The sequence below is a fragment of the Delphinapterus leucas genome, chromosome 4 (genome assembly GCF_059928025.1).
Source record: "Delphinapterus leucas isolate spDelLeu-1000000601 "Yukka" chromosome 4, BTC_Dleu_Yukka2, whole genome shotgun sequence".
In the NCBI taxonomy this organism is placed as follows: Eukaryota; Metazoa; Chordata; class Mammalia; order Artiodactyla; family Monodontidae; genus Delphinapterus; species Delphinapterus leucas.
The window spans coordinates 81,255,376-81,280,511 of NC_143132.1; the positions used below are offsets into that span (position 1 = coordinate 81,255,376).

The window sequence follows — 25,136 nt, forward strand, 5'->3', positions numbered from 1 at the left end:
GTAGAGGGTGAACATTGCAGACTATAACAGGATGGGGGGCACTGGCCCCTAACCTTGGACCTGGTGTCCAGCCTCTGTGGGGGCCTCCCTGGTCTCCCCTGTGAGATCTGGGGGATTTCGGTGAGAGAGTGTGCTCACTTCCCTTCCTTCCACATTATGCAGGGTCAGGACCACTAACCAGGGATCTGCTTTCTGTCCCTTTGCCTTTCAGGATGCTTCCATCGCACACAGATTCCACGTGATGAGAGAAAAACACCCTGAAAAATTCAACAGCAGGTAAGAGGGCCCAGCGGGTGTAGCCGGGGCTGCACTGCCCACCTGCCCTGCCTGCGCGGCCACCGGTCCCAGGCCTCCACCTGCTCTCACCGAAATGTTCTCGGCCCGGCTGCCCAGCGCTTTTCCTGCCACGTTGCCGGAAGGAGGGCTTCCATTTCCAAGAAGAAAGCAATGTCAGAAACCTGTCGCAGTCTGGTGGCCTTTCCCCTCGCAGAGGGTGGTGTGCAGAGGGAGGGCCTGGGGCCAGGAGGGAGGGCGTGGTGCGCCCGCTTTGGGGAGTCGGGGTCTGCGCTTGACTAACTGGATCCCCCTCGTGGGGCGCGCCGCTTTCTCAAAACCAACTGCTCCCAGCCCCAGTCCCTTGACTGCTCGGGTGAGGGGCTGGCAGGGGTCAGAGGCCTCAGCTTCCCCTCGTTGCAAAGAGGAGGGGATGGCGGCTCGCGTCCCGGGCCGAGAGGGCCGAGAGGGCGGCGCCTCCGCCTCCGCCTTCCCTGCCGGCAGAGGGCAGCAGAGGGAGGCCCTGCAGAGGCGGGGAGCCCACCCGAGCCCAGCCTCAGCCCGCGCACCTGGGAAGGCAGGCTGTGAGGTCCAAACACAAGCAGAAGAGAAAACCAGATCATTTTCAAAGTCAAACCATTCTGCCGGCGGGTAGCATATGGCCACCCTGGGATTGCTCAGTTACCTTTCTCCCTTCCTCCTTGTCCTCTTCTTGGTGGTTAATTTGCATTCTTTCCCTTTCCTTTTTGTTGGACCTTATCTAAGTGACCACTTGATCCCACCCCACCTTCAGGCAGGTGGGGAGGAGAGGGGGTATTAATTTGGGCTCAGTTTGAGTCTAAGAGACTTGACTTTATTTAGCCCACCAAGCAGCAGTCCAGTGTTACCCACACACATTCATTTAAAGCCAGGCACTCCCACAGACCTCCATCATTTTCATCCCTCCTCGTTTCCCCGGACCCCATGGCTGGGAGGTTAACCAAGAATCAGAAAGTCTTTTTCGGGATCAGAAACTGAACATAATGAAGCTACTTTGACTTCAGGAAAAGTGATCTGTGGAGTCTAATAGCTGAGCTAACCTTATTTGAATGTACTTTCTCTCACACACACCAAGTCAGTTCACAGAACACTATTAACATGTATATTTTCAGCCCCTACTCCTATTATAGTCACAAACCTACAGATCAACTGATGCTCTTCTCACAATCTTTTTCACTCTAATATATACACCAAAAAAATCACTTTAAAAAAATACTTCTCTTCCATCCATTCCAGACTTTTAAGGTCCTCTTTTTACACAGATACCATTATGCATACTCATGCATACATGCTTGATAAGATGCCAAATGTTTGTGAAATCCATGGGGGGTTCTGTTCATTCATTCAATGAATGTATCTTTTGAAAACAGTACCAGGCACTGTTGTATGGGTGTTTTGGATAGACATGTGTAGGGGGCTCACAGTGCAGGTGTGGAGACAGACTGGAAAGCAGCATTGCAGAGTGATCTGTGTTAAACGATATGAATCAAGGTGACATAAAGCAATGGCATGGAATTTGATGTGGAGGGTCTTCCAACTAGAGAGATGCCTGAACCAAGACACAGAAAACAAGTAACTACTTTCCAGGTTGACAGAAAGAGAAGGTCAACCCAGCGAGAAGGAACCAAATGTACCAAAAGATCCAAAGGAGTGATGGAAAACAGCCTGCTTGGGCAAGAGCAAGCTATTCAGTGTGGTCTGTTGTGTGGTCTCCTTTAGTGGAAAGAAGCAAAACCTCTGCAGTTTGTAGAGAGCAAGGAAGCAGAAGAAGGGAAGAATTTCTCCATACTGCAAAAATCAATAGGTCAACATATGACATAAATAGAGCAATCATCAATTATCCACATGATTAAGTACAGTTAGAAAGATACCTCTGTCAGAAAAAAAGTTGTAACTTCATTTCAACCCAAGTATGAACAGTTTCACTGTGATCTGAATGACTGCTTTTCCTCCCCACTTCCCAGTTTCCATCAACAAGACTACTCTTTGCAGTTAGGTGTGTATCTTACTCTTCACCTGGTTGAGGTCAAAGTCATGTGGTCACCTAAGGATGCCAGACACAGGGATTTGCATGTAAATCCATGTGCCTACTAACAAGTGAAGACGTAGTGGCGTAGAGGTGGGCCCTGTTTCACAAGGTCCCAGAACACTTGCTATTAAGAACTTTGAGTCCATGCTGCTTCTACCCTGCCTGCTTGCTCATGTTGAAAATACCCAGGAATGCACAGTTTGTCCACTGAGAGGCAGGCGAGCAGCCATGTTTTTCCAGGATTCCTTATTTAGCTTTGGAGATGGTTTTAAATAGGCAGGTGGTTGTTGCCATGGTTACCCCATTACACCAGCAGCTAAATTTAGGAAGGGCCACAAGGGATAGGAAGAAAGCTTGATACGGGGATTTGGAAATGTAAATGATATTATCAAACAAGGCTTCAGTTTTACTCAGCTAAACTTAGGTTTTCTGAAGAGTAGTCACTGCTTGGCTGGATGCCCTTACTGTTAATGCCTGGGACTAGGCCCTCAGGGATAACCCTGAGGGTAAATCTAGGGAGTTGTGACTGTTTTGTTTTGCTTTGTTTTGAACAAGCAAATGTGACTAGTCAGGGCTAGAGTTTATCAGGAAACTTGAATCTTTTGCGTTGCTCATTCGGTTTTCTGGGCTATTCTAACAAGAATTCTTAACCTAGGTACAAGGGCTGCAGGAGGTCTGAAGACGCTTTGGAATTGTATGTAAGATACTGAGTACATTTTTCTGGAGAGAATGTCCGTAACTATCAGAAGGTTCTTGAAGGGACCCGTGACCGCTCAAACTGTTAAAAGTAACAGTTCTGAGCCCTCTTTGAGTCCTAAGAGGCATCAAATTATGACTCAGCTGTTGGGGTTTCAGGAAATTCTTCCCCCAGTGGCCTCTCGACATAGGTTGTTTGTTGGCAAGGAAGGCGGTTGGTTGCACACAACTGGTGTTCCCTGTGGAATCGTTTTGTTCATGGAGTAAGAACCAGGCCTAAGGATGCTGGGTGATGAGCCAGGTGTGATGTCAAGTGTTAGAAGACCTTTAGTGGCAGGGATAGGGCTATATTGAGTTCCTTCTGCTTCCTAATCATTAACAGGCTAATTACTAATTGCTAACTTAGGAATGTTATGAAATTTATCATCTCATTGTTGGCATAAACAAAAGAGAGATTTAATTCACCTGAGATTATATAATGTGTTAGAAGGTATTCTAGGACACAAGGGTAATTAAGACATGGTTCCTGCCTTCAAGGAATTCATAGTCTAGCAAAGAAAAAATAAGCCTCAAATATTTTTTACAAATGGTTTTCACATAAAAGAGGCTACATGTTGTAGGTCATAGAGTATACAGGAAGCTGTATAGTATAAGACACTTATTAATGGTCGTATCCTAACATCACTTGTAAATGAATTGTTTAGAGTGCAGAAATTGTGTTGTAAGGGAACCAAACTAAGAACTGTTATTTTTTGAGCTCCTACTACATGCCAGGTGATAAACTAGTTATTTTAAATACATTAGAATATTTGAATCCCCAAACTGCCCTACAAGGTAAATACTAACATTCCCATTTTACAGATAACGGAACTGAGGCTGGGAGAAGCCAAGTCACCCAGATGAGGTCATACATCTTTTTAAGCAGTGGGGCTGATCTGATTTAAGCTAGCTTCTAATTCTAGAGTTCAAACTCTGTTTTCTGCACTTGCTATCTTCCATGGATTGCATCAAGCAAACACCAATTGTATATTAAACATTCTGGTGGGTACTTGATACATGATCCCACCCAGTGCTTGCAATGACATGCAAGGGTAAATGCTACTGTCCCCATTTTAGGGATGAAAAAATTGAGGCTGAGGAAGGTGGAGCTATTATCAGTTGGATCCACTTTTATGGATGGTCTCCATGTGGAAGTGCCTGCTGAGTTCCAGAGAGGGACCGCAGCTATCCCACCACTCTTACCTTGTGCGGTGGGACTCTTCTCCCTCTCTCAGTGTCCACAGCAAGGAGCACGACTGACTACATGACTTGCGTGGCCCAGTGCAAAGTGAAGTGTGGGGCACCTTGCTCAAAAACCATTAAGAATTTCAAGTCGGTGACAGCAGAGCATTAAACCAACCACAGGGCCCTTCTCAGTGTGGGTTCCCATACAGCTATACAGATCTCACAGCCATGAACTGGTCTGATCAAGGAGAGAGGAGATCAAAAAATGAAGACACATTTGCCAGGGCTCACAGAGTGGGGAGTTGGCAATAAAGGTAAAAGAATGGAGGAAAGAGGGTTTCCGTTAAGGGGAGGAGGGGGACGGATTATCAGTCCCTCAAACAGGCGGTAGTCAGAATTAGCAGAGGAGCCAGCAGTGTCTTCCAGGTACCCAAGAACCAGTCCCCTACAAAGTTTCTGGACTCACCCTCTGTGAAGCGTTTTGTATGTGTGGGACAGATACATATAAGCTACCTAATTCCGATGTCACTGTCAGTGAGTATCCAGAAAGAGAAGTCTAACTATGGAATTTTTTCACTGTTGCTCAGAAACTCAGAGCACTTGAGGAATGTGGCATTCCAAACCTGCTGAGTGCCATCCACTTGAATATGTCCCTCAGCAGTTTAGGCTGAAGCAAGATATTTCCTGTTAGGTCCTTGAAAGGGACCGAAAACAGAGCTTCATTCCTACCAGAAGCTGACCACCTTTCCCAAAAGCCCTTGAGTAATGAGCGGGCTGTGGAGTGTTCACTTTCTTGGAGCCAGGCCCGTGGAGTAGCTGATGAGGGGTTCCCCAGAAGCCCTAATGAAGCCTGAGTCCTGAAGAGGCTGGCAATACATCTTGCAAATAACTAAGCCCTTAATAGGTATTTATAGAATGAGGCAGCAGGGTATAGTCTAAGTTGGCATCAGAACTTGGCCCTGCCACTTACTAGCTATGTGACCTTGGGCAAGTTACTTAATCTCTTTAATCCTTTGCTTCCTCCCCTGAATCTTACACGGTTGCTATAAGTATTTAATGAGATAATGTGTAAGTGCATGGCACATAGTAGGTTCTTAGTCGTTGTTGCATATTATTGAATGACAGGCATGAGGAAAGCATTGCCTTAAATTTGTCAGTAAGGCATTGACAATAAAAGGCTTTTCTGGTAGAGTGGCAAGTGGGATTCAGTTAGAGTCTTTGCTTCATTGACATGGCCCTTGACCTGAAAAGTTGGAGGACAGCTAAAAGTTGGAGGAGACTCCAGCTGTGATACATTGAATCTGTCCAGATCCTCTTAGGGGGCGGGAAGATGGCACCAATTAGCCAGGATTGGATTGGATTCTACAGACTGGAGCTGTAGAAAAAATTCCCTTCATTGGCTCCATGGGTGTCCAAGAGGCAGAGATTCGGGGTCTGAAGACCAGGGAGTTTAAGTCCAAATGCCAGTTTCAGGCAAGAGGCAGGATCGAGGTAGGGGTCACAGACCCCTGTTGACATTATAACTGGAGGAACAGGGTGGGAGTGAGTAAGAGGGAGTTGCAGGACAGGTGCCATGCGCTGCATGGAAAATCTGGGCTTACCAGCTGGGGCCATGGAGTGCACAGTTGGTGGGTAGGCGGGTGGCCCAGGGCAGTCAGACACTGGAGGTGTGATTCCCCTTTCTTCGCTGATGCTCGCTCTCCCCTCACCCTCCGAGCATCTCTTCTCCCACTTTAGATGGACACAGAGATGTTCTGTGGGAGGCAAAGTAGAAGCCAGCAGAGCTCAAGCCATACAATTCCGGAAGCAAAAAGGCCTCCTCTCTTGAATACCTGTAGCACGCTCTGCAATCACAAGCACAAACCGTATCACCATTTACTTAAGATGTTCTTTTTGTATCTAAAAACGAGACCATTCTAAGCTATTCTTTCCAGGAGCCCTGTGAGGGAGCCCAGTGTTACGGCCCAGATTTTTGACTTTCCCAGAGCATAAATGTACAGCAGCAGCAGATACGTCAGGGTTAAAATCTTCATTCTGTGCCTGAATTGGGTTTGCTTCTTCTTATCTAATACTCAGCAGCCCAAGAAAGACCTGCCCTAGGTAGGACTCAGAAGTCCAGACTGTCTGCACCTGCTTGCTTCAGTATATCAAACTATGTTTTTTCACACATGTAGGATTCAGAAAAGCCCCAAGTGAAGTTGATTATGGCATTTTCTGTTTTTATTCTTACTCCCGTATGTATTTATAAAGGAAATGCAAACCTTATGCTTTGTGTTCAAGTACCTTCAAGTCTTCAAGTCAGGTCTGACAGAACCACTTACTTAATTAGTCGAATGTTTCTATACGAGCCCACAAAAATGTTTTATCCCCCATCCCTCCTAGAGAGAGACGCAGCTAGTGAAATGAATGAAATATGAGTTCGTGTTTTTTTCACCAGGCGTTCATCATTACACAACTGCTGAAGACCGGGGCTTTTTTGGCTGTCTTATTTGTTTACAGTCAGCCCGTGATTATTTGCAGGAACGAGGGAACAGCAACATAGATCATTTAAAGCTGTGGATGGTCAGAGATTTTAGGAGGCTGTTGTTAATCTTTGTGTGCAGGTCTCCGCTCTAAAGATTCACAGTATTTTAAATGATATGAAGTCACATGAACTCTTAACATTTCCTTCATTTTCCCCCTGGCTCCCCAGTCCATGTCGGAACAGACAGCACAACTTCTCAGACTGGTACACATGAGCAGGCTATGATATCTCAAGGCTCCTTACAAAGTTGCTTGTTTGCCAGAACAGTTCCTTACTGTAGCTTAACAGGCCTTTTCTTCTAGCCCCCGCCAGGCTGGAACATATCCTGCCAGGTATGATTCATGTCAACGAAGAGTGGAATCAGTTTGTGATGATATCAGAAGGAACTTGAAAGCCAGCTTTGTTTTCAAGTCTTTAGGCCAGATATTCCAAAAGTTATCAGTATTTATTTATTGATTGCTCTCTAGAAATATTTCCATCAAAGAGCTCAAGATATAGTATATGATGAAGTTCAGAAGGGTTAAGGTCAGCATGATAACCTCATGGAAGAAAATCAAAGTATACAAATTGACGGTAAGGTAGGAACTGGCTAGGTCCTCAAATGGGTGTTGACAGTCTGAATGCTTTTCAGAAGGGAGAGGTCAGGAAAGTGCTGGAATCTGAAACCATGTCTTATAAGGAAGGGCTAAATTGGGGATTGTTTCACCCAAAGAAGAGAGGACTTGGGGAGAAGTGATTATTGGCCTCAAATATTTTAAAAGTGCTTCTCATAAAGGAGGAATTAGGTTATTTTGAGTGAAAAATCAATGGGAAAAGTGACTGGGTAGACCAATTTGAGCCCCATATAAGGGACATCAATTCTACCAGTTAAGGCCATCCTCAAGTGCAGGGGGCTAATGGGTAGGGGAACAGGTGTGGTGAGTTTTCACATGTTATGCCCAAGCAGGCGCTGGACAATCATTTTGGAGCTCCAGTGGAGCCAAGTGCCCAGGAGGATAGGTTCTGTCATTAGACAACCTGGATTCAAATTCTGGAGTTGCACTAACCACTTGTATGTGATCTTGACCAAGCTACTCTTCTAAACTCCAGTCTGCTCACCTGTAAAATTGGAATATAATACTATATTAGTTTTCTATGACTGCTGTAACAGATCACTGCAAACTAGCGGTTTAAAACAACACACATTTATTACATCACAGTTTTGGAGGGCAGAAGTCTGAAATAGGTCTCACTGGGCTAAAATCAAGGTCACATCAGGGTAGCATTCCTTTCTGGAGGCTCTAGGGGAGAATAAATTGCCTTGCCTTTTCCTGCATCAAGAGACTGACCACGTTCCTTGGCTTGTAGCCACCTTCCATCTTTAAAGCCAGCAATGGCCAGTTAAGTCTTTCTCACATTGCATCCCTCTTCCCCTTAAAGGATTCTTGTGATTACATTGGATTCACTCGGATAACCCAGGATAATCTCACCCCTCAAGGTCAGCTGACTGCCAGTTTAAATTCCAACTGCAACCTCAATTGCCCTTTGCCACGTAACATAACATATTCATAGTCACAGGTTCCAGGGGTTAGAACATGGACATCTTCAGGATATCATTCCGCCTACCACAAGTGCCTTACCTCGTAGAATTATTTTGAAGATCCAATGAAACAGTGCATTTAAAATGCTTGTTACAGAGGTTCGGCACGTCAATGCCAGCTATTATTATTATTAACATTCTTATTATTACAAAGACAGTACCCACATAGATAATAGTCATGTTAAATGACTCAGAAAAGCCCTTAAAACTATGAGATTTGGAAATTCTCTAAGAGGGACAGGTAAATATCTATTGGTCATAGGGTAGGAGTCATGAAAAAAACATGGCACTTTTTTCATTTATCTTGACAGAGTATCTTCAATAAAATAACAGTACAGGTATCATTATATAATTTAATAATATATCATATAGTATGATATCATAGTATATTTCAAAATCATTATAAATAATTTGTAAAGTTCAGAAAAGTTAAAGGAAAAACCAATCACTCATATTCCCATCACTCAAAAACATAATATTGCCATTTTTGTGCATTCCAGCAGTTTACTTGATATACGTATTTTAAAATAATTATGATAATATGTCCTCATAAAGTTTTATGTACTATTTTTTAAACAAATTTTCCTTATTCAAATAAAGGCTTGTTGTAGAAAAATAAATCCTATTGTACCCCCCCCAAAAAATAAACGTTATTAGCATTCTAATGTATTTTCCTTCAGCACTTTGCTGCACAATTTTATTTACTTAAGATCACATGGTATACACTGGGTTAAAACATTATTAACCCAGTAGCACTTACAGGTTATAAAAGACAAATGATATAAAGGAGCTGATTGGAGTGAGTTTATCTGCAGTGGGAGTTTTATTGTCTTTTCCAATTAAAAAAATTCCAGTGATTTTGTTCAGTTAATTTGAGAGTTTTAAAGATGGTATTACTCAAGTCCCTTTGCAAATGAAATAACTACTTGATATGTTATGCAGTTCTACTTTTGTGGAGAGCAAATAAAAAGATATAATTCTCTTAGCACAGTTCCTGGTCCTGTACATAGTTTTGCTATATCTGAAAAAGACCAGTTTGTGTTTTATGTGACCATCAGAGGTAGCAAGAATTGCCATCTGGGCTGTGCAGTGGTGTAGTTTTTTAAGCATGCATGACTATCAGGCTATATTGAAGTGCTCACGAAGGTGATAAGCCCAGTATGATCAGCATTGCTCCAACTCATACTAACAATAGGAGCCATCATTTATTGAATGCTTTCAAGAGTTTTATGTGTATTATTTTTAACTGGTACAACTCTCCAAGGAGCACATAAATATTATTGCTCCATTTTACAGATGAGAATATTGAGGCTCAGAGAGATTATACAACTTGCTCAAGAACGTACAACTAATTAGGGGAGTGGCTATTCAAACCTAGTCTGCCTGACTCCACAGCTTCCACTCGTCCCACTACACTTCCTGCCTCCGTGAATGCCCAGTTTGGTGCCCCATGACCAAAGACGCACTCAGGAAAGAGACAAGAGAAGAGCCGCAGAGACAATTAACAAGGCCCATGAGAAAAATGTTTTAAAAAATCATTTTTCCTGGAGAGGAGAAGCAGAGAATGTGTTGGGAATGGGCCTCAAGGGTGTGAAGGATTGACAACAGGAAATAGTGACCACACCTCCTTACTCTTCCTCTCAGCTCAGGAAAGAATGCGAGGGGAAGAATGTACTTCTAAAGTGAGGAATTGCCGTTTGGAATGGGAGGAAGAATCTCCTGGCTTGGAGACATATTAAAGGCTAAAATGAGTTATTGAGAGAAGTATTGTGGAATGTCTTGCAAAGATTGCTAAAAACAGAAGACAGCCTCATTCATCTGGGCTGACAAACACATCATCTCCTCTGAGCCCAGGAGTGAGTCATTGTGCTACCAAATGGGAGCCCCTGCTTCCCACCCCACCCATGACCAGGGGTCCCCGAGAGACCTCTCACCCGCTTTATTCCTCAGTTCCCACTTGGGCCCCAAGATGACTGCTCCTCAGCAAGTCCTCAGCAGCCCCCTGGCCCATCCTGATGCGCTTCCCTCTCAGGCCCACCCTACCTGGAGCTGCTTGTGGCTTTTGTCCCGTTTCTGCCCCACGAGAATCTGCTGCCACAACCCACGTCCCATTTTATAGAATTTAAATGCACCTGCTTTGCCTTCAGGGCCCTTTATAAAGTTCTCCTTCCCAAACACAGGGCCAGTCTTACTGTTTGCTTGCTCCATTATTCCCACCTTCCCCCCAAGTGCCCTTAATTTCTCAGTCTAGGATGACATCTCTGGGACCTCATCATCACCTAGCACTTGTTTCAAAATGCACTCTAAAATATTCTGAAGAGTCTCTCCCTGCCCACCCCCAGCCCTGGCCTCTGCTTTTTCTTAGAATCCATCTACAAGGTTTTTTGTTTTTGTTTTTGTTTTTGTTTTTTTGCAGTACGCGGGCCTCTCACTGTTGTGGCCTCTCCCGTTGCGGAGCACAGGCTCCGGACGCGCAGGCCCAGCGGCCATGGCTCACAGGCCCAGCCGCTCCGCGGCATGTGGGATCTTCCCGGACCGGGGCACGAACCCGTGTCTCCTGCATCGGCAGGCGGACTCTCAATCACTGCGCCACCAGGGAAGCCCATCTACAAGGTTTTTGACACATTTTTTCCTACTTTGATTTTTCCTCTTCTATAAGTCATCATTTTGGCACCAAACTCTCTCTACCTCGTTCACAAGCTTGCTCACTCAGAGCAGGGTCTGAACCCTTTGGGGATCCACTGACTTAAAACCAGAAGGGTGGTGCTAGCACATGCCCTCATTCAGCCAGAACGTATTGAGCATCTATTCTGTTAGCATGATGCTGGGGCCAAGAGGAAAGATGGATGACCACAGGCCCTACTTGCCGAAGTCCTTGGGCCTACTTGGGAAGATGAGCATATATAGAGGCTCTTAGCAACTGTATTCGTTTCCTAAGGTTGCCGTGACAAATTACCACTAACTGGGTAGCGTAAAACAACAGAAATTTCTCTCTCACAGTTCTGGAGGCTAGAAGTCTGAAATCAAGATGTCGGCAGGGTTGGTTCCTTCCCAGGCTCTGAGGGAGAATCTGTTCCATGCCTGTTCGCTTGCTTCTGGTGGTTGCCAGCAATTCTTGGCATTCCTGGACTTGTAGCTGCATCACTCCCGTCTCTGCCTCTGTCTTCACATGGCTTTCTCCCTCTGTGTTTCTGTGTCTCTCTGTCCAAATTTCCCTCCTCTTATAAGGGCATCAGTCATTGGATTTGGCCCACTCTAATCCAGTATGGCCTCCTCTTAACTTGATGACATCCGCAAAGACCCTATTTCCAAATAAGGTCACATGCTGAGGCACTGGGGGTTAGGACTTCAACAGATCTTCTTGGGGAACACAACTTAATTCCCAATACCAACCCTCCCTCAAACCCTCACAAAGGATGGAAAAACCATATAATATGGTGAGCTTTGTGTTAACAAGGGGACATGAATAATGAATGGGAGCACCTAACTGAGAAAGTGGGATGAGACTACAGAAAGAAGGTTGCGTTTGAGCGTGAGCTTGAGAGAGAATGGGAATTCACGAGGACAGGAACTGGGTGTGTGCTAGGAGGAGGGAAGCAGGCTGGGCCAAGGGCAGAAGTGTGAGAAGACGGGAACACAAGAGGAAAGGAGAGTGGCTCTGAGGTGAGGTGGAAGGCAGCTACAGCAGGGTCTCGGTGCTCTGCACAGGAGTTTGCACTTTATCCTGTAGGTGAGCGGATAGATGGTGAGGTAGGGAGTCAGCAAATGCTTTTTGAAAATATCAACGTTGAAAATATCAATGAAGGAATAAATTATTCTTCCAAGTATTTCCAGAGCCAAAATGTCAGGGTTCCTGAAACACGGGGACCTTTATATACTGAGCCTTGCTGAAGGGTTAGGCTAGTGAGGGCTGTTAAATCAGACAGAGACCCAGGGAGAGAGGAGGAGAGGTAACCCCAGGGGGAAACGGAAAGAGGAGGATAGAAATAAGGGGAACCAGCTCTGCTAACCTGGGGGAGTTAGTACATATCAGGGCCAGAAAATCTATGGAAACCAACCAACTTTCGTACAAACTCTGAACCCTGATGCATGCTGTTTGCTTGTGGAAGTAGAAATCCATTTTGAAAAAGAAGTCCGTAAGTCATTCTCTCTTTTCTGCCCCCACAATTTCAGATTCTCTCATGCAGAAGTTGACTTAGGTGGTTTTTAAACTTAGCAGAATGTGTTTTTTCGTTTGTTTGTTTTTAGCTCCAGAGAAAAGAATATCAGATCTTATTCACCCTCTATTGTACTTTACTAATTAAAACGTTGGAGAATTACTGTCCTTTTGTATAGGGGCATTTCTGTGATACAGAGTCCATCTTTATATTTAGAGCTGATGTGATTAGCATATTCTTTCCAATATATTTTCCTTAAACTCTTCATACTTGCACATGTTTTATTAAAAGGAGTTTGGAAGAGTAATAGATACTCTCAAGAAAGATTCAAGTGATTAATTCCTCATTTAAATCAACATCGCTAAAGAAAATTCTACTGCATTCATTATTTGGCCAAAGGAAATTCTGAATTCATCTTCTTGCTATACTTATTAGGAAACTCAGTAACTCTCTTTAGTGAAATAAGTGAATTATCTCTCAAGAAACCCTGAGCAAATGGCTTTGCAACTCCATATCTCAGGCTGCGTCACCCTTATGTGAAATGTAGATGCTAATCCCTCACGACTTAGTCACTTCTCTGATTCTTAATTTGCTGGCGTGTAAATGGAAATTACAATGATCTCACAAGATGCTTCTGAGAATTAGAGTAGATAAATCAATGGATTTGAAATGTTTCAGGTGCTGGCATGATGCTATTTGTTATACAGGAATTTGTCAGGAGAACATGCAGCAGTATATATATATGAGTCCACGGCAGAATCTCTCATTTAAATGCATAGTGCTGTGATTCTTACCTATAATAACAACATATAGAATCTTAGCTTTGGACTGGATTTTAGGTTTTAACCCCCTTCACAGTATAAGCATCCCTTCTACAAACATCACTCTGAGAGAGGTCTTCAGAGCTCTACTTTGAAGATTACAGATCTCTACTTTGAAGATTGTAGGAGTGGTGGTGGTGGGGTTTTATTTGTTTTTTGTTTTTTGTTTTTTTTGCCTTACCACTTCACATTTTACTAAGAAAGCCTTTTCCCGATCTTCTAATGCTCTTCAATGAATGAGGGGCTCTCCTCGTTCCAAGAGTGTTCTTATAGCCTCAAGTTGCCAAAGTATCAGGGACTTAACATAATTGCTGAATATTCATGTTTATTGAACCTACACTTAGGTTGAAATTCCTCACTGTCTACTAACAAGATGTTTTCTATTCTGTTGAACGAAGAGTCCCTTTAATCTTGAAAGTGGACCGTTTTGGAGAGCATTCCAAAGTGCCAATCAAGCCAAGTACCCTACCTTGCCTTTGAACTCAATGAGCTGAAAGTGTGTCTGTAATCTCCAGCTTTGGGTTACCATAGGGCAAGAGGTGGTAGGAATGTCATGGATAAATTAAAACCCCAAACTGTTAGTTTCAGTGAAACTTTTATTGGAGCCGTCAACACAGAGCATTCTAGTTAATCAGGTTCTCCCTTTTGTCTTCTGTCACACCTCGTCCCTGAACTTGGGTAGGGAGAGGGATGGAGGCTGCTTATAATCAGGGTTTCTGCAAACACGTGCAGGGTTGGGGGTGAGGATAATACAACAGGATGCCCTCCAGCTTGAGCTGATGGCCTGGTTCATGATTTGTACTTATAATCGTGTTCCCCACCCAGCTGGAGATGAGCGTACTACAGAAAAATTAAATGACCAACAGTAAGTCAATGGATTAGAAAAGAAGAAGAGATTTAGGGACTGGATAACTTGTCCCTTAATTATCAAGACTTAATAGTATAATGTTAACATTCATAATAACCATCCATGTGTGCAAAGTGGGAAACTCAGGGGCAGGGTAAACATGAACTTAAGCTACTTCTGCAGTAGTTAAAGGACAAGTTCATTACTTGGTGTTCCACGATTGCTGAATAGTTGATAACTTACCAGGTTATACCTGATTTATAAACATAGAACAACTGAAAAAAAATTTCCCCCGAAAAGGTGGGCTTGGGTTGATATTTCATTTCTGTGCACATGATCTTTACAAATACCAACAGCTTCAACTCTTACTGTCCTGCAGCTGGTCAGATCTTCAAACCAGACACATATTAGGACTCATAACCAAAGGTACCAGAGCACAGATGGAAAGGATCAGATTGGGAAGGAAGTGGGAGAGACACTTCTGAGGCAGCTTTTAGGAAGATTCCCAGGAGGAAACTACAGAGGTCTATATGAGGGGTCACAAATCCAAATGTCAGCAGAGACAGGCAGTTAATGTAAATGAGGGAAGTGGGAGGATATAAAGCTTTAAGGAGTGGTGGTAACTCTGGCAAAGTGGAGAGCATATACCCTGTGTAATGGCAGCAGCCAGTACTCAGCTCTGGTCAATTGTTGCCAGGTTGGAAAGCAACCCAGTGTTAACAGATCTGATTTCTCAAGAGAAGCTGGGCTCCAGGTGTTTATGTAAAATATCTTCCAATTTTAAAAACCACTGTGCAAGTCAAACACCTTTCCAAGCCTCATAAGATCTGTAGGCCTCCAAGTTGTCACACTGATGCCCAGGAAATATAAACTTAGGGATATGATGGGGGCCAATTACTTTTTTTGTTTTTTTTGCTCCACCATGGTCACAAATTATTGGTGTTGCAAATGTAAACTGGTCTCCTACCGAAGGAGAGAATGAATAGGCTTGAGGAAACCTAAGAGGTCAGTGTCTTTGCATTGATGAAGGGTTCTTAGACATCCTAAAACAAATGATCCAGAAAGAAAAGGCACTCAGAAGGTCAAAGAGAACATAAAGCAGAATCAGAGTCCGATTAATAAGTAGATATAACATAGAAATAAAGAGGGAAGGCCCAGTCCCTTTTGGGGAGAAAAAAATTAAAGTATGAGATTGTACCCAAAGGAGATAGATTTGGACCTTCTGGAGAAGGGAAAGTAGAACAGCTATCAGGATCATCATGAGGTTTGATGAGCGCCTATGGGAGTCACTATCAGGTTGTCTCCTTCAAGCAGTTAGCATTGGTTAAAGTGCATTCCACGGGATGTTAAAAGGAGAGGCACAGGAAGACAGGGGAGCTCAGTCATGGGAAAATTCAAAGTTAAATCTATTTCTTTTCTGTATGATAATGTAGAGCCTTTAGTATATGTAGATTCTAACCTATTGAGACCATGCAAAAGCAGGATAAATTATTTAGTCTCCCAAATTTAGTTGACCACAGAATCCCCATACCCCAGAGCATCTTGTGAGACCAATATTTTGCTGAATTCACGTTAGTGAAAACCCCTGCATTAAAGACAAAAAGGAGTAAACATGCTCAAATAACCCATAGACTATTTCTCCCTTCTGGCCATGGGTGTGGGAACAAGTCACTCATCCAGAGGAATCCTGGTTAGTATCTCAGGTGACTCTGGTATCTTGGGTAGGAAACTAAGGGACATGGTGCAGAGGTGATGCTCTAGTCTCTTCCTCAGCCGTTAGTCAAGATTTTTGAAGAAACAGGCATGCGTGTATGGGGAACACGGGCTGCTCTGTAACTGAGCTGAGAACGCCTGTTCCTCTGGACCATGGATTTGGATGCTGGGCCCCTTGGCAAGGAATTGGGAGCTTGTCACATAAACCAAGAAAAATATTTTTGGCCGGAGACTTGAAGACTAAACAGGAGAGCTTTAAAATGAGATTTAAAGGGGATAAAGTAGAATGCTCAAATGAAACTCTAAAATCACAACCCACAGAAGGGCAGCAGGTGTGAGCTAGAAATAAGAGGCCTGGCAAAGGGGGTGCTAAGCAGTTCTCCGAGGGACTGGCAGTGGGGTCACATCCACAGTGGGGACACGTTTGCCAACTGCACAGTGAGGGGGCAAAGTGAACAGGGGAGACAAGCATGACCTCCGAGACAGCAGAGATGTGGTGGGTAGAACACACAGAAAGGCCGGGGTTCAGAACGCCATGCTAGGTCAGGGTGACAAGTTCACATGATCACAGTCACCGAAACAGGTGTTAGGAGTGTGTACATAAGTAGAAGAAGTCACAAACGTCAGAGTGGAAGCAAAGCCGAGAGCATACGGATGAGATTTTCAGAAGGGCAAAAAAGAAAGGATTTTGCTGGGGGTGTATACTGCAGTCTTCTCAGGCAGAGGGAGGCTCTGGCTGATGCTTTCCTATTTAAGATTTGTTCTAAGCATCACAGGAAGAAGATGGAATAAAGATGGGAAGAGGGTATTTGTTCAGGTATCTGCCCCATCAAATGAATTGTTGACTTGCCTTGCTAACAATTTCATGATTTAAAAGGTAGGGGGAGCAAGGAGGGAACTGCCTTACTCTGTATTTAATTCCGACCAGGAAGCATCCAACTGGCTCATGGTGTGGAAGGCACAGGAAACTTCAGAGAAAGTAACCAGATCATCGTGCAGTTTTATGAAAGCCAAAGGAAGAAATATGAAGCATACTTAAGTCGTGCCCTTTCCTCCCCTTCCTACCTCTTCTGCTTCTTACTTCCCTGTGGCACCTCCAGTCCCAGTCTAATCAGAACTCCAGCCCAGACTTCAGGGTGGCCACCAGGGATTTTAGGGTGGAAGAGTCCCCATGTTTCTTTTCCAGGAAGTTGAGGAAAGCAAATATTCTGCAATCCAAATTCAGCAGGAAAGACGTGCCGTTTGTATTTCAAGTTGGGACTCAGAATCCATGAGGCCACAAAGCCAGTTTTATACGTGGCAGTGGAGTTCTGTTGCTTCATTATTTGAGTGTATGTCAGAGGACCCACGTATACATTCTCAACTAATATTCCCAACAACCCCTGCCAGGTAGGGAATATCATACCAATTCAAAGATGAAGAAACTAAGGAAAAGAGACTAAATGAGTTGCCCAAGGCCACATAGCAAGTAAGTGACTGACCTGGAGCTAGAACCCAGGCCTTTCTGGCTTCTAACCAGGGCTTTTTCAGCTCTACCAAGCTGTCTCCAAAACTAGACATCGGATACCTAACAGGCTAATTGCCTTTGGTAGTTACTCTGAGAACCCAATCTCAACATAACATTGTTTCTATGGGAAAATGTGCTCCGAGTGACAAACAACTGGCTTAAGCATGGAACTTTTGTAACCTGACCTGTCACAAGTGGGGCAGCACCTCAAGCTCAGAAAGGCCGGTCGTGGGAGGGAGAGATGTTCAGCCAGCACCCCTCAGACACCACGATACCACTCGAGGCCAGCTGCGCATTTGCCAAGAAGCAGCAGCCTCAGACGCACCTGCAAAATAACCACGTAGCACCCACCACAGAAGACAGGTGTGAGGACCACGTGAGGGGACCCTTTGGTTCCTAAAGCAGCTGGTGCAGGTCCAGCACAAAATAGACACTGGATAAGCGGGGACTGAGGGATTCCCAACAGCTGGGGGTGAGCTGGATTGGAGGGCATGGAGAGGGAGGGGAAGCTCTGCCGTCTGTCTCGGAGCCTCCCTGGGAATGCTGGTAGGTGAATTACGGTAGGGTGAGGGTGTGGACCTGCTTTGGGGGCTTGCCTCCTACTCCCCCAGACAGTTCTTCAGTTTCTAACCTTGGTTGGTCAGGACCCAGGAAGTGGCCTTCCTCAGCAAGAGCTTCTGAGGGCTTCCTCCGCCTAGACCTTCTCCAGGTGTTCAGGGCTATGTTCTAATCAGCCATCCTCCCCGCTCGGCCCTAACCGCCCCCTCCTGCCTTTGGATAGCAGCTTCCTGGGCTGATGGATGTGTGAGTGCTGGCGAAGCGTAGCTGGGAATCAAAAACTGAACAACAGCTAAGCAGTCGTTACAGAACCTTAGAGACCCCACACCCATCTGCCTCTGCCCCTTTCCCTCCGGGAGCAGGATTGCTTTTGGTCCCCGTATTCGATTTTGCTGTCTGCAAACTGTGCGATCGAGCTTATTCAGAGCCCCGTAGCCTCAGCCAAATAGGCCTGAAGGGGATTTTCATTCCACAAATAAATCTTCAAAGGGAGAAAGGATTGCTAAAAACAGCCAAACTCGGTGAGATTTTTATTTTATTTTTATTTTTACGTTTTTGGATGGGGGAAGGTAGCTGTTTTCTCTTGGCAAGGACGGATACTGACTGCAAGACACTCTAGACACTCAGGCCCTCAGGAGAGGAAAACCCTAGCTGCCTCACCAGCTGTCTCTCCTGAGGGTCGCCCCCAAAGTGGCAGGACCATGTGGTGGCATTCCCATCACTGTGGCGGTTCTCAAGTTGGGCTTCGGAGAGACCCCGGGGCCTCAGAGCATCAGAGGCCGTGAGTGTGCTCGGTACCCGTGGATGGAGAGCCTGAGAGAAGCCTCTCTGTTTGGGCCTGGGTGTGCACACACGTGTGTCCCCGGGTGCTGCACTGGGGGAGGATCCGGTTTCAGACTTTGGCTGGCTTCGTGCTGGAGTCCTGCCCTTAGCGGGAGATACGGTCGGGTGCCGGGCAGAATTCGGGAGCACCGACCAAAGGAGACCCTGTCCCTAGTCCACGGAAACAAACTGTCTTGTGTGCAGGTGAAGGGTCACTGCTCAGAGGGAGCAGATTCTCTGCAGCTTAGAATTACCCTTGAAGGGGGTAGAGAGACTGCTCTGGATGAGGCCAGTGGGTTTGGCCCTTTGTTACTCTGGGGCAAGAGTGGAGACTGGAGACCAATAGGGAGACCCAGACTGCACGCTCTGTGGGGAAAAGCACCGTGGGGTCCTGAGCAACAAGCCGGCCAACCTCGAGCTGGAGCTCGTGGCCTGAGCAGTAGATGTGATCAAAGCCAGCCCACAGGCAGGCATGAGAATGGCCCGCAGCTTTGCAGTCACCAGCTCTTGTGGCTTTGGCTGACCTTTCCACTTCTCTCAGATGCCTTTGGGGCATAGCCGGAGGAGGGGCGGGGGGAGTGGAAACGTAAGGGATAAGGATGGGAAGCTGGGAGCTGGGGTTCGAATTCCAGCCACTGCATCCTCGAGGACTGACCTCAGTTTCTTCATCTGTACCCTGAGAAGGCCGCTACGGTTTAGAAAGGAAGTACCATCCGGAGCTGGTATGGAGTGACGGTTCCGCATGCGCCCAGATACTATCCAATAGTGCACTATTTTTATTTATTCTTCACCACCAGCCCCCCACCATGGGTGCCATACTGAATAAGATTTCTGTCAGCCATAAGGCTGTTCTAAGCAATCATTCATTTTCCATCTTTATGAATCAACAATATCCATTTGCCATTCAATCAGTTCCTCTGGTTGCCAAGAGTAACCGATGTAATTGATTTTATTCCATTTCACATCACAAAACACTTTAACCCACTAGTTAGTCTGTGCAGTCTTTGTTATGAGTAAATGCCCAAGTACTATTACATATTATGAAATGCTGACAGCAACTCATGGACTCCTTCCATACTTTGGAATATTCCTTGCAACCTGTGATCTCCTGGCTGGGAATCCCTGGACCCCAAAGTTCCCTTAAGTGCAAACACTCTGTCATCTGTGATTTTGCAGGTAACTTTTCACACATGAAAATGACTTCAGAAGTGTCTTCATAGGTTATTAAGAGGATTCGATCTATATACTATAAAATACATGCTAGGCGGGTTTCTCCCTCCTTTCTTGGTCTTTTCATTTTCTTTAGACCCTTCTTGAGCTCTCCCCTCTTTCTTGTTCCCCATACCTCTGCCCACCCCCTCCTGGACTCTGGTCTCCAGTCCTCCCATCCATTCACCACCCTAGATTTTTCTGAGCGCCATGAACACCAGTCTTGTCCCTAGTATGGAAAAGGGCCAGGGAATACCTCGCCCCTTGAGCTGAGCCAAGACAAATCTGTTGGCAAGAACAGCGGGCACAGGAGTCACCCTCAGAGAACAGAAACAGCTATTTATAAAGCCTGCTTCCTGACTGCTGGGGGCTCACGCTCCCTTGTACCAGAGGGGTCACCACCTCCTCTTGGCAGAGCCCCTGCCATCCACAGCTCTGTGCCTGCAGGTCACCGAGTGCCATTCCAGTGAACAGTGAGAGCAGGGGACAGCATACAGGGTGGATTCGATGTGGTGACAAGCTCTCTGATGGGCCAGGGCTGCTGGGTGTGCAGGTAACACAGATGGCCTCTGCAGCACCTGTGAGGTGACAGTCACTGGTCCCTTACAGGACTGGACATCCTGGCCTTAGAACTAAGCCTACCTACCTTGGCTTTTATTTTTCTTTTTGAAACCTTTGTTTTGTTGTTGTTGTTGTTGTTGTTTTGCGGTACGCGGGCCTCTCCCGTTGCGGAGCAGCGGCTCCGGACACGCCGGCTCAGTGGCCACGGCTCACGGGCCCAGCCACTCCGCGGTATGTGGGGTCTTCCCGGACCGGGGCACAAACCCGTGTCCCCTGCATCGGCAGGCGGACTCTCAACCACTGCGCCACCAGGGAAGCCTGAAACCTTTGATCTAAACTTTAGTTAACACAATTACTAAACGTCCAAAAGCACTTGGGATTCAAATAATGTAAAATGTTAACAGATAAAGTAGTCTCGGTATTATTACTAACAGTCGTCATTCAGCTCAAGTTGCATTTGCCCTTCCTGTGTTGCTATCATACCTGTCTGGTTGTGCTAGATTACTATTTCCCTTAATAACCTGGCACCAGTCTACTATCTTTAGTAGTCATAGCAATACCACCACCAGTAACCCAGCAAACCCATGGTATTAAGTGAGATCATTTGTTTTTGTTTTTTAGTTGAGATGAACCTTATGAAAATGTACACCTAGTGTACTGAAGTAGCCTGTTGGCTAGGCATAGTTCTCCCTGGATGTGTGGTTTTTGGCCTATACAGAGTTCTTTTAAAGAGTTGAACTGGTTGCCAACTTTAATAATCAGGAGATTTTACATAAAAACACATTTCTGGCATCTCTGTAAAAAATGGCAGCCCTGGCAATACTTGGGCCCACACTTCGACACGGCACTGGTTGTGGTGCACGTGGGCCCTCCGACCCTGCCCTGTATCCCGTTATCTCAAGTTGTTCACGGAGCTTGGAGAAACCGCAGAAATCCATCGTTCCGAGCCCTTCATTGCAGGATGAGGAAACTGAGTCTGGGAGTCCCCAAGTAACTCTTGTGGTATCACATTCTAGTGTGTATGAGAACTGGGGCTGGAGGGGAGTCTCCTGCCCACTGGCCCAGCATGGCCCCCATATCATTCGACTCCCTCAACACAACACAGAGCACGATCATGTGGGCAAAGTCTGCTTCACTGGGCTGAGAGAGGCCTAACTGACTGTTCGAGTCATGACCCACTCAGGGAACCTGATTATCAAAGTCCAAACCACAAAGAGGAATACCTTCACTTCAAGGGCTCCTATTTCTAGAAATAGCTCTAGTGTCTTCTTTGTAGCCTTCTACATCCAAAGAAATGTTTTCATGTTTCGATGACTTCAAAAGTCTCCTGCCCTTAAAACTTCCTAGATAATCAGAAAAGGGCCACCAGAAGCTCATTGCCTTTGCTGGTGAAAATGCTCAGCAGCTAGCTTGGTTTTTCTTGTGGACATCCTTGAAGACAGGCTATTCATAGGCTGTCAGGATGGTGACTGAATCCAGCCCTAAATTGCTGATAAATATAAAAGAACATTTTTAATTCGTCTCATTTTCCCCTCATCTGCCAAATGAAAAGATTCAACTACTAATCAATATTATTTTCTTAGAAAGCAGAGGGAAATTAAGAAAGCCCAGAAATAGAATCAACCCATGGTGTCACTACTGCTGTTTGCCACTCCTCCATGTGACTGAGAGTCCCTTGGAGCCCAGACAAGGGGCTTCTGCCTCAAGAACAGGTTCACCGGGGTAGTTTAGAGCCTGACAGTGAACCTAGGAGTTTCGTGGACCTGGAAACCAGCCTCAGGACAACTGGTTAAGGATTAGTCATCTCCAGCTGAAAGGTGATTATGAGAAGGAAAGAAATGATGGGCCAAAAAAAACTCAGGAAGAGGGATGCAGAAAAAGCAGTCCAGAAGTCATTAAAACATTGTTAGTTTTATTTTCTTCAAAAAACATTGGCTGCCTGGGATAGACCCGCACACTGCTCCTGTCCCTACCCCTGCAGCCTTTGGGGAACGAGTCTCCCAGTGAGTGTGTCTCCTAGCAACAAGATAGAACAGTGAGGGAGCACTTCCCATGTGTTAAACACCTGCTTGGTGCTTTGCATTTGCCACGTGAGCTTCACAACTCTGCTGGGTAGAAAATAATATTCCTGTTTTGTAGAAGAAGAAATGAAGGGTCAAAGAACTGAAATAACTTGTCTAACCAGGAAGTGGCAGAGCCAGGCAGGAACGCTAGCTTCACGGATTCCAAATGCCATGTTCCTGTACAACTGAAAATGAAACAGACAAAAACCAGTGTCCCATGCAGCAGCAGCAAACCTCCAGCAAGGGCTAAGGGTAAAGTGGCGGGGGAGACATCATCAAAAGACAAGAGGAACGCTGGCAGTCAGGCTGTCTACTTAGCAGGAAGAGTGGGGGCTTTGTCAAATTATAGGGTATCACAGGCCTGTTGGCTTTTACCAAAGGCTTTGGAAAGGTGCTGGTGCTGGTAGAGGGAAAAGGGGAAAGGGAGAAGAGAAGATGAGGCAAACGTGAATTTGCTTCAACCCGTGAATTTCTTATTTGTATCAAGCGTACCTACTCATAGGATTCTTCCAAGAATGGAAAGAGATAATATATGTAAAATATTTATCAGAGTGCAAAACCAAAAGCCCAAAGCCTCCCTGATGAGAGGCTTTCTCTACTTCCAGATCAACAAATAACCTGTTGATTATATGCTATACCAGTCTGCTCTGCCAGTGTAGACAGAACCAAAGAATCCAGATTACTGCTCTCTGGTGTCTCGGTGTGCAATGACAGTAGGCTGGGAGCTTGCCTTCCTTCCTGTTTTCAGAGCAGCTGAGAAACCTTTAGGGAACCTGGCCTCAGATAGGCCTGCCAGTGAAGTCCTTGGCGACAACCTCCCAACATATACAAAGAGAGGGTCTGTCTTGTCTTCTCTGTGTCACTTGGCCTGAAGGCAACCTCCACCTGAGGGCCCACCATTAGTGGGCCTCAATCATGCAGGGTTCTGGGGGCCATCTCCACCTGATCAACCTTTATCCCAAGAGGAGTCTCTTCCTTCTTCTGCCCCTACCTCCATGCCCCCAGTCTTTGTACTTTCAACCATTTTGGTGGCCAGGACAGAGGCAACCAAAGTAATCCCCCTCTATATTATCTAATATAAGGCTAGTGGCAATTTTTCTGAGAAACAAGATATGTGACCTTCATTAGGAAGATAGTACTTTGATTATTGACAGGCCATCGGTGACATTCAATCAACAAACTTTTAATGTGTATAGGGGATGAGGGCCTATAGACCAAGAGCTGTTCTAGATGATTTTACATGTCTCATTCAGTATTTATAACATTCTGTGAATTAGGTATTTACCCATTTTATGAGTAAGGAGGCTCAGAAAAGTAAAAAAAAATGCTCAAAGTTATACAACCCTTAAAGGGCAGAGTCAGAATTTGAAGGCGGGGCTCCTCGATTCCACCGTGGGATCTTTGCATTAGGCCACACTACCCTCTCTTGTTATGAGTGGCCAAAATTGGCTGGCGTTGAAGCTGAAGTTGGAGGTACCCAAGGAACAATTTACGTTTGTCTCCCAGCTTTCCCTGTTTCACTCTGTGTAGGAGATGGTGCAAGGGCACTGCCTCTGCCTCATTTCTGGGTGAGCAGAGAGAATGAAAGGTGCAGGGTGTCCTGGGAGCATCTGGCTTTTCTAGGGATCAATTCCGGTCTCCCTGACTTTCTGAGACTGTGTAGATTCAAGACCAGGAGGTTCCTGTGACAAATCCAATCGAAACTCCTCTAGAACCTCCCTGGCCACCGGGACCTGGGGGAGGGGGGTGGGGGGCGACACACACTCTTCGTCAGACAGCATTTCCTAGTGCACGATGCAGCCGCTAACGCCCCAGGCCCACACCTGCATCCGTTTCACAGCCTCGTGAAGGACACCCAGGGCAGCCTAGGCAGTGTAGTAGGAGCACACACCACCACACCACACAACATGCAGAAGCATGAGAAGATACCGTGGCAGGGGAGCAAAGCACCGGCTCTGGGGTCCGACAGTCAGGGTTGGGTGCCCCCTCCGCACTTATCTGCTCTGCAACCTTAGGCAACTTACTTCTCCCCCAAGTCTTCCCTGACTTGTAGTGATAGTACCTACTTCATAGGGCTCTTCAGGGAATCGAAAGTGATAGTATTCGTGAAATGTTTAGCAGAGTGCAAAACCAAAGAACCATAGGAATAGAATGTATTTACTTCTAACTAAAATGTGCCCGAATTAAAAGAGGAGAAATAAAAGCTGTCAGATTTTGTCTTTGTTTTTTTTTTTTTTGGCCGTGCCGTGCGGCATGCGGGGATCTTAGTTCCCCGACCAGGGATCGAACCCATGCCCCCTGCATTGGGACTGTGGAGTCTTAACCACTGGACCGCCAGGGAAGTCCCAAAAGCTGTCAGATTTTGAACACATAAGTTCCCTGTGGGGCAGAGGTTAGCATCTTGGGGAAGCTATTAAAAGTATGTAAACTCTGTGAGGCAGAGATCTTGCCTGTCTTACTCATCACTTATCTCCAGGCCTTTATGCAGTGCCTGTTCCATAGTATGGCTCAATA

At 45.6% G+C, this 25,136-nt stretch overlaps 1 protein-coding gene across 15 annotated transcripts in view; it reads left to right on the plus strand.

The window, feature by feature from the left end:
• DGKG (diacylglycerol kinase gamma) overlaps window positions 1-25,136 on the plus strand; it is a 206,741-nt gene that overhangs the window by 113,170 nt on the left and 68,435 nt on the right. For all 15 annotated transcript variants that reach the window (XM_089910732.1, XM_089910727.1, XM_089910731.1 and 12 more), the window contains one exon: window positions 212-276. In XM_089910732.1, the coding sequence (XP_089766858.1) occupies window positions 212-276 (65 nt within the window). The remainder of the gene's footprint in view (window positions 1-211; window positions 277-25,136) is intronic.